General features: G+C 53.5%; 1 protein-coding gene across 1 annotated transcript in view; it reads left to right on the top strand.

Moving 5' to 3' along the window:
* NKX2-3 (NK2 homeobox 3) overlaps positions 1 to 13,793 on the top strand; it is an 82,304-nt gene extending 68,511 nt beyond the window's left edge. The window contains exons 6-7 of the mRNA XM_082425335.1: positions 2,820 to 10,689; positions 12,192 to 13,793. Of these exons, the coding sequence (XP_082281461.1) occupies positions 10,329 to 10,689; positions 12,192 to 12,925 (1,095 nt within the window). The 5' untranslated portion in view covers positions 2,820 to 10,328 and the 3' untranslated portion in view covers positions 12,926 to 13,793. The remainder of the gene's footprint in view (positions 1 to 2,819; positions 10,690 to 12,191) is intronic.
* Positions 13,794 to 14,628: the final 835 nt, after the last annotated feature.

Below are 14,628 nucleotides of genomic sequence, written 5' to 3'. Positions count from 1 at the left end.
AGGGGTCAGCTCAGGGACTAGACAAGCTCACTCGGGGAAGGTCTCCCTGGGGGCAGGTGGCCCCTGAAGTCCTGGTTCCTGGAGTTGGGCTGGGGCAGGATATTCTCTGCTGCGGACCCAGGCAGTGGAGCGGCAGCGTCTACGGGTCTGGAAGTCTTGCATCCACTCCTTACCTGCTTTGTGACCTTGGACAAGTCATTTCATTTCTGCGGACCTCGATTTCCATGGCTCTAAACTGAAGGGGAGGAACAAAAATATGTCTCACAGGGATGTTGTAACGATCATGCATGTGGAACACTTTGTTTACCCGGTGGGAAGCTTATTATCACAATTAGTATTAACTCCATGGCAAGCGCCTCAGAAGGCAAAGAGGTGGGCTGGCAGCCCCTCTTCTTTTTGAAGAGAAAGCAAAGAAAGACGGAGATAGCAAGAAAGGAAGCAGCTCAGAGGGGGTGCGGGTAGGGAGAGGAAGGGAGGAGGTTCCAGGAGGTTCCACCCCATCCCCAGCCATGTTTATCTTCAAGACCCTTTCCAGTCAACCCCACTACCCAGGGAACATTCTTCTTGGGGGCTGTGGACTACCACTTAGGCCGTGCAGGAACATTTGGGGAGGGGAGAAGGAGGAGGACAGTCGAGCACCCAGCACTGAGCAGGAATTCGCAAAAGCAGAGAGAACAGTGCCTGGTCAGGCAGTGCACGCATGGCGCTCAGCCTGGTAACCCTGGGGCTGCCCAGGAAAGGGAGAGGGGCAGAGAGAGGGAGCTGAATGTGGAAGGCAAGGAACTTAACAGCCTTGGGCAAGTTACCTCACCTCTCAGCCTCAGTTTCCTCCTCTGTAACATGGTTGCATTAATAAGGCCATAGACAAGGGCTCTGTTGCAAGAAGCAGAAACAATAACAATGAGTAGACACTTAAAGAGCTTCACAAAATGCCTGGTGCTGTTCTCTGATCTCCATACCCATGAGTCTTCCAGCCCTACCCAGGTGGCTTGCCCATGGTCTGACAGTTTATATGGGAGTTGGAGAGTGGGGAGTCTCTTAATTATTGAGCCATACCATGTGCTTGTAGGAAAACCATCCATGAACAGTAGCTAATGTTATTGATACGACCATTGCTGGTGGGAGTATTATTGTTGTAATTATTATCAGCAGTATTATTTCTATTATTACTGCTGTTCACTCCCAACTCTGAGAAGCAGTCTTCATTAACTCCTCTTTATGGAAAAGGAAATAGGTTCAGAGAGGGTAAGTGACTTGCCTGAAGTCACACAGCAGATCTGGAACCGAGTGAAGAGATTAGAAACCATGTGAATTTGAAGGCCAGACTTTCTTGCCCACACCAAAAGGAAAAGGAGAGGAAGAGTGCTGGTGTTGCTTGATTGAGAGAAGGACGCCCACCGCTGGGGTAGGTCGGGGCAGCAGATTTATTTACATTCCAGCAAGGACACTAATTGGCCAGATCTTTATCTAAACACAATAACAATGACATGAGACTTTGGGGATTTGTTTACTGCAGCTAAAAATGATGCATTTGTGGGAGTGGGAATCTCACACTGACTGGGTGCGGGATTTGTTTGCTGCAGCTCCAGAGGATGGGAGTGGGAGAGAGGGAGGCTGCTGGTGGTTCTGAGAGTATATCCTAAAACTTCAATGATTAACAGAACTAGTCCCCCTGTTTGGGGACCAAAAAAAAAAAAAAAAAAAAAAACCCTCAAAATTTGATTGATAATTAAATAATGCTTTTTTTCCCCAAGTGAGAAAAGGAGTGCCTGAGAATCGGGCTCCCTGATCTCAGCTCAGGGGAGGAGAGATTCAGAGCCTCCCTCCTCATGCTTAACAACCACCCCGCACGCCCACCCTCCGCCACCAGCACAAGAACATTTACTACACAAGAGGGCTCTGTAAACGCTTTCCTTCCATCATTTCTTTAATCCTTACTGCAGGCCTGTAAAGTCCACACCACTATTATCTCCTTTTATAGGTAAGAAAACTGCTGCTTAGCAAGGTTGAAGGACTGCCTCAAGGTCACAAGACTACAAGAGAGGTAGGACTGGGCTCCAAACCCCTCTGGTAGACCCCAGGGTCAATGCTTTGGCCCAAGACAGGGGCATGAGGTGTGATTATGATTTAAAGAAAGCCACGTCTTCCCCAGACCCCACCCCAAACGCAGTCCCCTCACTCTGTGGGCTCTCCCTGTGGAGGAGGGTGTCATAGGTGCCAACACTTACACATGCATGCTTGTGCGGTTTGAGTACGTCCATTCACATACACACTTACAGGCTTACTGGCTGTGGGAGGTGTAAAAGGTTCATATGTGCCCACACCCGTGCTCACTCACTTTGTGTGTGGGCACAATTATACACACACACAAACACAGACCACCCTCTCTACTATACTAATGGGTATGTGTGTGTGTGTGTGTGTGTGTGTGTGTATTTTTTAAAGTATAAATTGCAGAATAATTTCAATGTGATTTTATTACTTTCAAGAGCACACACAGTCATTACAACTCTAGTAATAAAATCTATTCCCTCTTCTCTGACTGCAACTTAGGTCCTTATGGGACTACTTTGCACAAGACTAATTGTAATGATACCATAAATTGCCTGTATGGAAATAGTGCATCTGATTGTCATGGAAGCTAGTTTTCATCTTGGATCATATAAACATTTCTCTCCAAATCTCATGACACTACCAGTAATTCACATTGTGAGGAAAAAAGGAGGGAGGGGGATTCAGAATGAGTGTTAGCCCAGTCCTTCTGTTTTGACCACACTCTCTGAAAGAGCAGAGCTCTAATGTGGAAGTTACATTTATAGGGAGTCCTGAGTGCCTTCTTCTGCCTGCCTATCTGCCTGTGCACACACTGCTGTATTCACACAGGAAGTCACCTGCCTCTTCATTCAAGGTAAAAGGTAAGTCCATAGAAACAAATATGGCAGGTCTGCGTCCATCTGTTGGAAACCCATATTTATTAGAGTAATGCAACCCCAGAAATGTGGTTGCAGATGAGAGGTAAAAGGGTAGAGATTGGCTGGCTGCCCACCTTACAGCTGGGAGCCTGACTCATAGGAGAGAAGGTCCCACACCCTGTCTCCTCTCTAGAAGGCAATGACTCAGTTGCCCCACTGGCTCCATAGCAGTGAGGTAGGCCAGGAACTTGTACCAAGTGCTCAGTCCTTGCCCCTGCTGGCTGGTGTGAGAGCCGGGGACCCCACTGTCCTCTCCCAGATATGCCCCCTGCATTTTAAGGCAGTCCCTGAAACACTTCCCAGCTGGGGTGACCTCAAGGCTAACTGGCCCCTTAATCTATAGTAGGACTGGCAGGAAAGAAAGAGAAGGGAAGGTCAGTTCAGTCTGCTCTTGCCTGTGTGGAGTGGCGGAGGGGGTCAGCCCTGGTCTAGGAGCCCCCATCTGTGTGCTCAAGGGATGCCTGGGGCCCAGGCCTTATGGTGATCTTCAGCTCTGCTGTGATCCTCTCCGGACTGCCACAATAGAAGGAAATGGAGGCTCTGCAGGATCTGCCTGCAGTGGGGATTTCCACGGGCAGGGTGGCCAAGCTCGCCACCTGGAGCCCTACAGACCCTGTCAGGGCTCATAGCTGAGGCTGCTGGGTGTTGGGGGGCTGGGAGATGGGAAAGGTCCTACAGGCTGGAGGGTACAGAGGAGTGTCCCTATCACACACCCAAGGGTGCTTGGGCATTTTTATGAGCAGCTGCTGAGACAGAGTAAGCACAGGGGTGGAATGGGGGAGAGGGGTCTGGGGCTCAGGAGTGGGGACCTCTGGTGCACGGGGGGTGGGGTGTGTGTGTGTGTGTGTGATTGCCTCCATACCAAACACCTGCAGGGTCCAGGGACAAAAAGCAGGAAAATACAAGAGTTGAAAGGAGGGGGAAAGGGAATGAAATAAGATGGGGGAAGGGAGGAGGGAGTGAAGAAATGAGAGTGAAACAGGTGGGGGAGGAGTGGAGACCGAGTAGGAAAGGAGGCCAGGGAGAGGAGGAGGCGGTAAGGGAGAAAGGAGGTGGGGGAAGGGTGGTCAGGAAAAGAGGGAAGTGAGGAAGGGAAGGAGCGGGGGGAGTAAGAGATGAGCCCAGTGGAAGAGAAAGGGGCCGAAAGGGGAAACAGACTGGCTGCGAGGGGGAGGAGGAAGGCCACTGAAGTTCTAGGGTCCCGGTCTCGGTGGCTCTGCCAGGCCCCTGGGTGCCGTGAGCCGCGAGAAGTAAGGCGGTCCTTCTCTCGGGTTGTAGGGAGTGCAGAGAGGTCGAGCAGAGTTCGAGAACCTACTGGCAGGTTCAAGGACAGAGGCCCAGCAGGCATCTCCCCGGGGCTCTTCGCTAGGGCCCCCCGGGCTCTTGGTCTGCAGTGGGAGAGAGACGTGCCGTGGAGAAGCTCCGGACTCCCGGCCCCAACCAGCGCGCCCAAAATGCACGGGCTTGGAGACGCGGCGCCCTTGGCTGCTGGGCAGAGCGAGGCCTGGCAACCTGACAGTCCCCGCAGCCTCGAGGCCGCCGAATTCTTGACCTCCGACCTGACTCACCTGCGTCTCAGCAGGGCAAGGCTGCCAAGTCCGGAGGCCTCGAGTTGCGGGACGGGACCTGGCGTGTCACGCTTTCTGTCCCTGTGGCTGTGCGCCCTGGTGCGCCGCAGCCGTCTGGGGCCTCGGTCCTTTCCAGGTCGGGTCCCCGGCTGTTCCGAGCAAGGCCAGGAGCCCACGCTTTCCCACCCCCAATATCCCCGCAGGGTCAGGCAAGATGGGACTATCCCAGGGCAGTGGTAATTGTTAGGTGCCCCTGGAGCTTCAGGGAACCAAGGGCAAGTGGGCAGCTAGGCCCGCAGATACGGTTGCCCACTGACGGAGCGAAGGTCCCGCTGCACCTTGGGAATCACTCTCCCGGTGCCGACCGAAAACCGTGAACTCCAGGCTGGACACAGCAAGGGCCGGAATAAGGCGTTACTTAAGGCGACAAGACTTCGGCAAACGTTTCTTTCCAAGTGAGAAAAGTTTTTTGTTGTTGTTGTTCTCAAACGGTTTGAAGTTATTCACTCCAACTTGACCCCCAGGGAGGTTTGGGAAAAGAGTTCTGCGTCCGAGAAGGCCGAGGTCCCCTCGGTTTGCGGTTGAGAGGAGACAGAGCTGAGAAGATCGCGCTAGGAAGAGTCACGAAAAATCTCTGCTTCTTGGACATAATAACCACATCCCTCTCTGAAACCCTTTGTGCTCAGAGCAGACAGGCGCGCTGGTTTAAGTGAATTAATTCGTCAAAGACTGCAGCCGCCCTTCTGAAGTCAGATTATATTTTAAAAGGTCTAAAGACATTGAAATTTCGATACAGGAAGTTAAACTCACGCTTAAAAAAAAAAAAAAGAGTTAAGGAATGCATCCAGAATTCCAATTTAACCCCCAAGTTAAAACTGCTCACTGCACTCCCAAATAACACACGCAAATAGTAAAAATAAATGTCTGTGTATAGACATCTTTTATTTACGTGTTTTTGTTTGAAAAAATATTGACTTTCACTCGACAAAGTTAGCTTTTCCGACTTCTGTGTTTTATTGGCAAAACAACTGTTTTTGGTGAGGAAAGCTGTATTTACACCGTTAACTTAGAATTTTTGGAGTGGGGCAGATACACATAGATGTGAAAGGTCCTCTCCCTGAGAAATCGAAACTCACTTCCTCCGCAAGAGCCTGTAATTTACAAAGAACTACAGGGATTGCTGAATTTGGACCAATTTTCTCCCAGGGAAGGGAAGTGGTGGGTTATTTAGAAAACTCAATTCCAAACACAATCTGAGAAAATACGGCATTTATACAAACACATGCAAAACAAGCTAAAATGCTCAAAAATGCCATTTTAAAATCTCTCTTACCAAATTACTGAAACGAGGGGAAAAAATACTCTTGAGGAATTAGATCAGTTTAATGCTTTCTGGGACTGACGTACCTAGCTGACATTTCTTGAAAAGTAGAAAATGTATTCACCTTCTCACAAAACACTAGCCTCTAGATTGCTCAAAAATTTGGATAGCTTTCTAATATCTCTCAACGAAAAACCAAACCAAAACACATACACACCACGGCCAGCAACTACAACAAAATAAAAATCTATTTAGTGCTTCTGCAAAAGAGGAAATTTTTTTCTTTCAAGTCTTTTTTTTTTTGTAAGATGTCATTGACAATGAAATTTCTAGGAGAGCAGTAAAAAAAAAAAAGAAGAAAAGAAAGAAAGAAGGAAAGAAAATTTCAACGAAAAAAAAAATCACCTGAAATGTTATCACATAGTTTTAGCTAGGTGAGTTCATCACATGATGGTTTTTCATGCCTTAATAGAAAATCACTCCTGACTGTGGTACTACATGTAGATTAGAAAGCCACGATAACCTTCAGGTTTTTTCGTTTTTGGTTTTTGTGTGTGTGTGTGTAGCCATGGCTACATAATTAAATGGCTATTCAAACAGGTGGAGGATATCAGAATAAGCTGTGGCATATATAACTAAAATGATCAATTATCTGCCTATATAAGTATATTAAGCAATTTTTGGGTAGAGAATAATAACTTCTTGGAACACTTTACAGCTTTCAAGGAACCATCACATTTTTCTTGGATAATATGTTTGTTGTAGTGATTAGCATGTGGGTTTTCTCCCAAAAAGGTATAATTTTATTTATCGCCTTTTTACGCATCTGTATAGCACCTCCCCTCAGAGAATTTGCCATCATTTTACTATGATCTGTAATCACATACGGGAGGAGAAAGACTTGTATAATGTATAACGTGACAAAACGGAACGTAGGCAGATACACTCGATTAAAATAAGATCAAACGCTTCCATAGATGCAACGATATTTACTTTATCTGTCAGTAATTAGCTAAACTGTCTGGAACAAAAACCAATTATTAGCTACGGGATTTCAAAGATCCTCTTTTCCCACAAGAGAATGCAAATATCCCAGAACGAGATTGTAACTGGATAGGCGCTGGAACCAGATTCTACATTCTGATAAGTGACTCCTGAGAACCGACCGCTGCTGTAATGTAACTATCGCTCTGGCGGCGTTTTCGTTCCGGACAGTGGCGCGCAGCTGGCGGCGCACACGCTCGCGATCGTCGGGGCTGCGGGCGCAGGAAAGGCAGGCTGCCGAGATGTGATTGGCCCGGCGGCTATCCCTGCAGGGAAGCTCCGCTGCTGGGGAACCAGACCGACCAAAGGGAGCCTGAACAATCAGGAGACGACCCGAGCCCCTGCTCAGGGCTTAAGGCCAAGATCTTCAGTCTCCCGCCCGCTAGATCAGCCCCGCGCAGAGCTGGGGTTGGGAAGAGAAAAGGAGGACAGGGCATACCAACCGCCTGCTAGGCCCCTTCGCCTGTGCTCCCCACACTCCGGCTCCTCTCGAGCCTCCAGCCCCTCGGGCCTGAACTGCGTCCTGGGGCGGCCTGCCGAGGAGCAATCTGGTTAGGGACATCTGCAGAGAACTATTCAGGCCTGGGCCAAGGATATCTGGCGGGGTAGTCGTGGCAGCGGGTTTGGAGGAGAGCGAACTGCGTAGGCCGGCGGCTGGGGAGGAGACAGCCTTCTGCGTGCTAAGGGAGAAGGAGAGTCGGTGGACTCTGGGCGGCAGCAGCGGGCGTGTGGGCGTGTCTCCGCGTTCCCGGCACCCCGGGCCACGGGTTCTAAGATTGGGATTCTTGGGGATGAGCTTAGGGAAGGCCTAGGAACGAAGCGCCGTGGAGAAGCAAGAGAATGTAGCAAGGAGAAATGCAGGTTTCGGCTGGAAACTGGGGAGAGAGATATTCCGTAGCTCTTGTCTTTCTCTGTCTCTCTCTCTTTTTTTTTTTTTTTTCCTGAATCTTGAAATCACTCAAGAAAATCGCCCACAGAGGCAAAAATAATAATAATAATTTTTAAAAATTAGGAGACCAGCAGGGAGTAGAAATATTCCCAACGACAGTCTAGCCCTCGGGATGGGGATGGAAGAGTGGGATTGGAAGCAGCTTCCTTCTTTTATGCTCGCCTGCTACCGCGACGCGCACACTGAAGGACTCCTACCCGTCAGTGCCCCGCACTCACCCCCATCTCTCTCTGGATCTTTGCGCTCAAGCGCTCGCGATCCGCAGCAAAAGCAGGCGCATTCTTCTCTCTGCAGCTGCATGGCCTGGTCTGAAGATGCCGGCTCTGCCTGGGGCCTCAATAGTCTCAGAATTCAAAGCGGAAAGGCACCGGGCGCCCTTGTGGCTGAGGGATGGTCCTCCCGGCTCAAAGGCCGTCTCACAGAGGGTCTCCCCAACAGCCTGCGGGCCGCCGCCACCTAAGTACTCCCGGGCGCACGTGGCCCACGCTGAATCCCAGCTCCCCAGGCGGCCCCGGGGGCTGACTCCCCGCACCATTTCCGCTCCCTCCGGAACAGCCCCGCCTCTCCCCCCTCCCGACTGGCTGTTCATTCTCTTCTCAGCTTTGGGCACCCACCGCTCCCTCTGTTGCGGGGTTCCTCCCACGACAGCTCTCCGCTCTCGCCCCCACTCCCATCCCGTGTCTGCTGCCGCCGGGAGGTGGTGTCCACAGTCCCTGCACCTTCCATCTACCCGTTCTAGCTGAGGCTAGTGCTCCCCCAGCTCCACTATCTTGACCACCAAAAAATGCTTGGGGTGGCTAGGGCCAGATGAGGGGCGCAACGGTTGGGCCGAATCGGTCCCTACTATTTCAAGGCCAGCACTGCGCACAGGTTTTTCTGTAGGTCTCACAGCAGCGCCTGCTGCTCTTCACTGGGCTAGACGTGGTGGCGAGCGAATGCCTATTGTGCGGGAAGATGATCTCCACCAGCGCGGTTCCCAGAATCACAGGGGACCCCTTAGATTCGCCCACAAAACAACCAGGGCCTTAGGAGGGCGCCAGAAGGCGTGTGGGTTGGAGAAATTAGAAAGATGCCTCCGAGGGTCAAGGCCTAGACCAAGGCGCCTGATTTCAATAGGCGGAAAAGATGGCCTCCATGGCTGGGTCACCTCCCTTGCGAAGACAGACTCTGCTCTCAAGACCCTATGAGACCACCCAATGTGTGAGGCACTCCAGCCATGTCATCACCAATGCAGTCAACAAATACTGCTTGACCTCTGATGCAGAATAGAAGTCGATGACGTGTATTGAGCACTAACATGCGCCCCGCATGAAAATCCTGGCATGTTTTGCCTCATTTATCCCTGGCAACAACCCTGAAGAAGGTATTACTGTCTTTTTGTAGACAAAGAAACTGAGGCTTAGAAACGCCCAAGGCCATACACTGACTAGGCCAGGATTCAAACCAAGAGCTGTCAGTCCACAAAATTCAGTAATGGCTCCATCGTCCTGTCTCTCACATACCTGCTTAGTGCGGCCGCTGGAAAAGCTACAAGAGCCAATGCTACTGGTGCCCTGCCCTCGGGGGCTCATAGTTTTTACCCAGGGAGACCAGGCAGACAGTATAGCTATAGTATTAGGCGGGAAGTGATAACTGACACGAATGTCCTTTACTAACACGCGCTGCAAGTTCAGATGCGAGAGAGATGACTTCCGGCTAGGCGACGAGGGAGCGCTTCCTTGGAGGAGGTGGCATTTGAGCAGAGCCTCGGAGACCAGTCTTATCATGGAGACAAGGGCGGAGAAGACATTCCGAGTGGAGGGAACAGCTTGAGCAAAGTCAACAAGGCGAGAACGCACACGTCGCCCATCCATAGATATATAAAACATTCCATCTCCTTGGGGATCCAGTGCCGGGTATTTACAAGCCAGGAAGTTTTCCTGCCCCCGCAGCATCTGGAAAAACCACACTCCTGGGCTATCCTTCCTGGTAGCTGGTTCTCAGACAGGAAACCTCCCAGAACTGGCTTTGCCCGGGAAGATGCGACCACTCTGGGTGGGAATCGGTAGTTCGCGTACCCCAGGCAGTGCAGCCTCGCCCGCAGCGACTAGGACTTTGCGACTTTATACTAGTCCTTGTCTATTTCTGGTAGCTCCATGGCACCCACACTCACTGGCTGCGGAGGGGCGTGGTCCACAGGATCTGGAACCAATAGAGAGGGAGGTCGAAGCGAGAGCCCCGCCCCAGACGTGACGTAAGACCCCCGGACTCAGGCTTCGCAGCCCCGGCCCCAGTCCCTTCAGTGGCTGTAACAAAACCCAGACCCCCACGTCCCGGCCAATGGAGGCGATTTAGACTGGAGCGGGACCGCGTCTGTCAAAAGCCCGACTCGGCAGCAGCGGCGGAGTCCAGAAGGAGAGCTGGAGCCGCCGCGCTGCCTCCCCGCCCCCGCCGGGATTTATTGAGTATTTGGACTGGACAATTAAGTGGCCCTGATGATGTTACCAAGCCCGGTCACCTCCACCCCTTTCTCAGTAAAAGACATTTTGAATCTGGAGCAGCAGCAGCAACAGCATTTCCACGGCGCGCACTTGCAGGCGGACTTGGAGCACCACTTCCACTCGGCGCCCTGCATGCTGGCCGCCGCTGAGGGGACGCAATTTTCTGACGGAGGGGAGGAGGACGAGGAAGAAGAGGGAGAGAAACTGTCCTATCTGAACTCACTAGCTACAGCCGACGGCCACGGGGATTCGGGGCTCTGCCCCCAGAGCTATGTCCACACGGTCCTGCGAGACTCGTGCAGTGGGCCTAAGGAACATGAAGAGGAGCCCGAGGTCCTGAGGGACCGGAGCCAAAGTGAGTAGAGGGGGAAAGGAAACGCACCCGCACATCTGGAGCAATGGCGGGGTAACCGCAAACAGCCCACAAACCTCGCCAGCACGGCTGCCCGCCCCTTTAGCCCCTGGCTGGGGTCATGCCCTGGCCCTGGTCAACGACAGCTCCGCAAAGCGCAGGTGCCTGCAAGGGAGCCAGGGCGGAGGGAGAAAGACAAGGTGACTCCGCCAACTACTCCCCCCAGAGGGGGGAGGCGATGCATCCCCGGAGGGAAGGGAAAATAGTTACTGCTGCCCTGATGGTGATAAGCAACATGGGCTCAGCTGCTGGGTGCTGACAACTCATAGTATTTTTGCTCTTCCCAAGAGCTAGATGAGCACGAGCCTAACTTTTCCCACTTTCTCTCTAGCGTGAGACGAGTTTTCTGAGGCCAGGGCAGCCGCTCCCTCTTCTTGGAAAAGACAGTCGAAGCAGGTTGTGTGCCTAGTGTCCGCAGGGCGCAGGAACTTCGGTAGAGTTCAGCTGGGTGGTTTCCTCACTTCTCCGCCTGGAACTCAGCGTCCTCGCACCCACGGCACCCGGCAGAGAGGGAGGGGATGGTGGGAGAGTGCGTGGGAACACAGTCCATTCCGCACTCACACCCCTGAGGCACCAGACATTTTTGAAAATTCTTAACGTTTTGCTTTGTGTCCCAGGCTGTGGGGCTTCGGGCTGAGTGAAAAACGCGCCGAACTTAGATCCTGGCTGCTCAAGTAGGACGCGAGGTGAATTGGGTAGGGAAATAGGACAACTGAATAAAGCCTCCAAGGAAGTGTTTGTTTCTGAGGAGAGAGAGCCAAAGAATCTCCTTCCCTAAGAGGAGGTTTGATGTGGTGGAAGCCAAGGCCTGTGCTCTGACAGCTCCCCTGGGCCTAAAATCGACATGGAACTGTCTAAATCAATCAAATTTCTTTTTCTCTCTAAGGTAATACAGATGTCGTCATGCAGACATTTAGCTGTGGGCCTGTAGGCTTTTAAAAGTAAAAAACTGTCCCTGGGCAATACATGAGCGTTATACTCAGACATTTACGAGCAGGAAGATTTTCGCAGAACGCACTCATACCGGCTCCCAAATACCAACATGTCTCACACCTTCAGCTATTCATGACGGAGTGGAAGGCAAACGAGTTTGCAAATACTATAGTTATTATGGAGTTGCAAACTTCCATCCTGAAAATAATCATCAGCACGCCGAGCCGCACATTTAATACAGGGTAATCTCTCGCAGATGCTCAAGTTCTAAATAAACGCGCACTAACTACCCCTCCCCACGGAACGTGCCTCCACCCGCCAAGGGCGTTGTGAGGGGCCTTGGGCTATCGAAGGGTCCCACGGCGTCAGGAACCACAAACTTTCCCAAAAGTCCAAGCAGTTATTACCGCACACTCCGCGCTGCCACCCAAAGGGGCCACAGTGCTCCGGGACCGGAGCCGCGGTGAGACCGGGAACAATTAAAGGACGCTGTTGTTTTGCTTCTTCCGCAGAAAGCTGCCAGCTGAAGAAGCCTCTGGAGGCGGCCGGAGACTGCAAGGCAGCGGAAGAGAGCGAGAGGCCGAAGCCACGCAGCCGCCGGAAGCCGCGGGTCCTCTTCTCGCAAGCCCAGGTCTTCGAGCTGGAACGCAGGTTCAAGCAGCAGCGGTACCTGTCGGCCCCCGAGCGCGAGCACCTCGCCAGCAGCCTGAAGCTCACGTCCACGCAGGTGAAAATCTGGTTCCAGAATCGCAGGTACAAGTGTAAGAGACAGCGGCAGGACAAGTCTCTGGAGCTGGGCGCGCACGCGCCCCCGCCGCCGCCGCGCCGCGTGGCAGTGCCGGTGCTGGTGCGGGACGGCAAGCCGTGCGTCACGCCCAGCGCGCCAGCTTACGGCGCGCCCTACAGCGTGGGCGCGGGCGCCTACTCCTACAACAGCTTCCCCGCCTATGGCTATGGGAACTCGGCAGCTGCCGCCGCAGCCGCGGCTGCTGCAGCCGCCGCCGCTGCGGCCTACAGCGGCAGCTACGGCTGTGCGTACCCAGCAAGCGGTGGCGGCGGCGGCGGCGGGGCCTCCGCGGCGGCCTCGGCCATGCAGCCCGCCTGCAGTGCGGCCGGAGGCGGCCCCTTTGTGAACGTGAGCAACCTGGGCGGCTTCGGCGGCGGCGGCGCGCAGCCATTACACCAGGGTGCGGCGGCCGGGGCCGCGTGCGCGCAGGGAACCTTGCAGGGCATCCGGGCCTGGTAGGGACCGGGCGGGTCATGAGGCAGCCGCCCCACCGCAGCCTGGCGCCGCGGGACTGAAGCGCGAGAAAGGCTGGATCCAAGGAAGGGCCAGGTCCCCTCGTTAAATAAAAAAAAAAGAAATATATATATATATATACACGTCTCGCTCCCCAGGGCCCCGGAGCGCAGCTCACGCGAGGCCTGGGGAAGGGGGCTCAGGGGCGAAGAGGATGCCCGGGAGTGGTCACGAAGACTGTCTCTGAGGCAGAAACGCCGGCTGGGTGCTGGGAGGACGATGGCCCCGAGCTTGGCCCCAAAAGGAGTGCGAGAGGCTGGGACTCGGGCTGCCGCTCGGTTCTCCCAGAGCAAGAAGGGCTTCTCTCCCTCGGGCTTCTCTCCCTCAGCCTTCCCGCGGCCGCCGCGAAGCGCTGGCGGAGAACTCAAGGACAAAAAAAGCATGAAGGAGAGAAAAATGGGCGTCGTGGCTTGAGAAATCCCCAGGCCCTGCCGACCCTCTGCCCCCTTTGCGGGGCCGGCGTACCACAGCACAGTCCATTTTCCTTTTCCCAACCACCTGCCTTCCGCACCAGATACCTCGGCCTGGATCTCCAGATTGTCAGGGGGGTGTAGAACTCTGCGAGAAAAACCAGCGGAGCGAGACCAAAAGTTGGGGGGCTGAACAAATCCGGGAACTGGTGGCCCACCGGAGGTGTTACCGGCTTTCCTTTCTGTTTCGTATTGTGTTCAGCACATATAATATATATATATATATATATATATATATATATATATATATATATATATATAAAACTATATCCACACGCCATGTACACACCCGCTGCCATACACTACAGGAGTCAATAAACAAGGTGCAATATTTTCAAACCGTTGGCCGGCTACAGACTTTGTTTAGCCCACAAGAGTGGGGAGGGATCCTTTAACGGGGGGGCGGAGAAGGAAAAGATACGCAGGAAAAACAGTTCCCCCTGGATGGTTGCAGGCCTGGTCTCCCCTGCCTCAGCCCCTAGGCTGCAAGTCCGGTCTCCAAGGCTTTTTCATTAATTTCTCTTTACTGTTGTAGGGAGGACAGGTCGGAGACTCAGGACCTTTTGAGGTCTGGGCTTTGTAATCGCCCCAAGTTTCACCCAGATGCTTGGGCTAGTATCTGGGCCTGCGTTAGATCAAGGCCTAGACTCTGCCCCGCCTCGAGGGTCGCCAGGGTAAAGGGAAACCTCGCCCCCAGGCCCAGCCGTAGGCCGCTCGAAGGCGGCGGCTGCATCTTCGGCCGCCGCCCAGGCTTCCAGCGCGCCCGGGGGCGCTGCGCCCCGCCGCGGCCTAGTTCTCCCCCTCGGTCGCCCTCCCTTCTCCCCCGGCGGCCGCGGCTTTATGCGGCTCCTTGTCACTTGCGGAGAATGCCTGTGCGAGGCCTGTGCTGCCACACGGCCGATTGTGAGCGTGCCAAGGCGGGTGAATGGGGAGGCCTCAGCGCGCCGCGCCATTGTGGGGCCGGGCCTTGCTGAAAGGCGGCTCCGGGCCGGGAAGGTGCGGAAAGAATGGCTTTTTATTGGAGTCCCGAACAAAAGGTGTGGTAGGAAGGCGAAGTCCCCTGCGCGAACAAAAACCCCAGCGCGTCGGGATTGACGTCCCTCCCGAGCTCCCCATTGCTTCCCAGAGCGGGGGCTTTGTGCAGCAGTCTGCTCAACAGAGGGACGGAGAAATGCGCGG

This window comes from Balaenoptera physalus (assembly GCF_965194825.1).
Source record: "Balaenoptera physalus genome assembly, chromosome: 14".
Classification (NCBI taxonomy): Eukaryota; Metazoa; Chordata; class Mammalia; order Artiodactyla; family Balaenopteridae; genus Balaenoptera; species Balaenoptera physalus.
The sequence above is the reverse complement of the archived record's forward strand: the minus strand, read 5'-3'. Positions and strand labels throughout refer to the sequence as shown.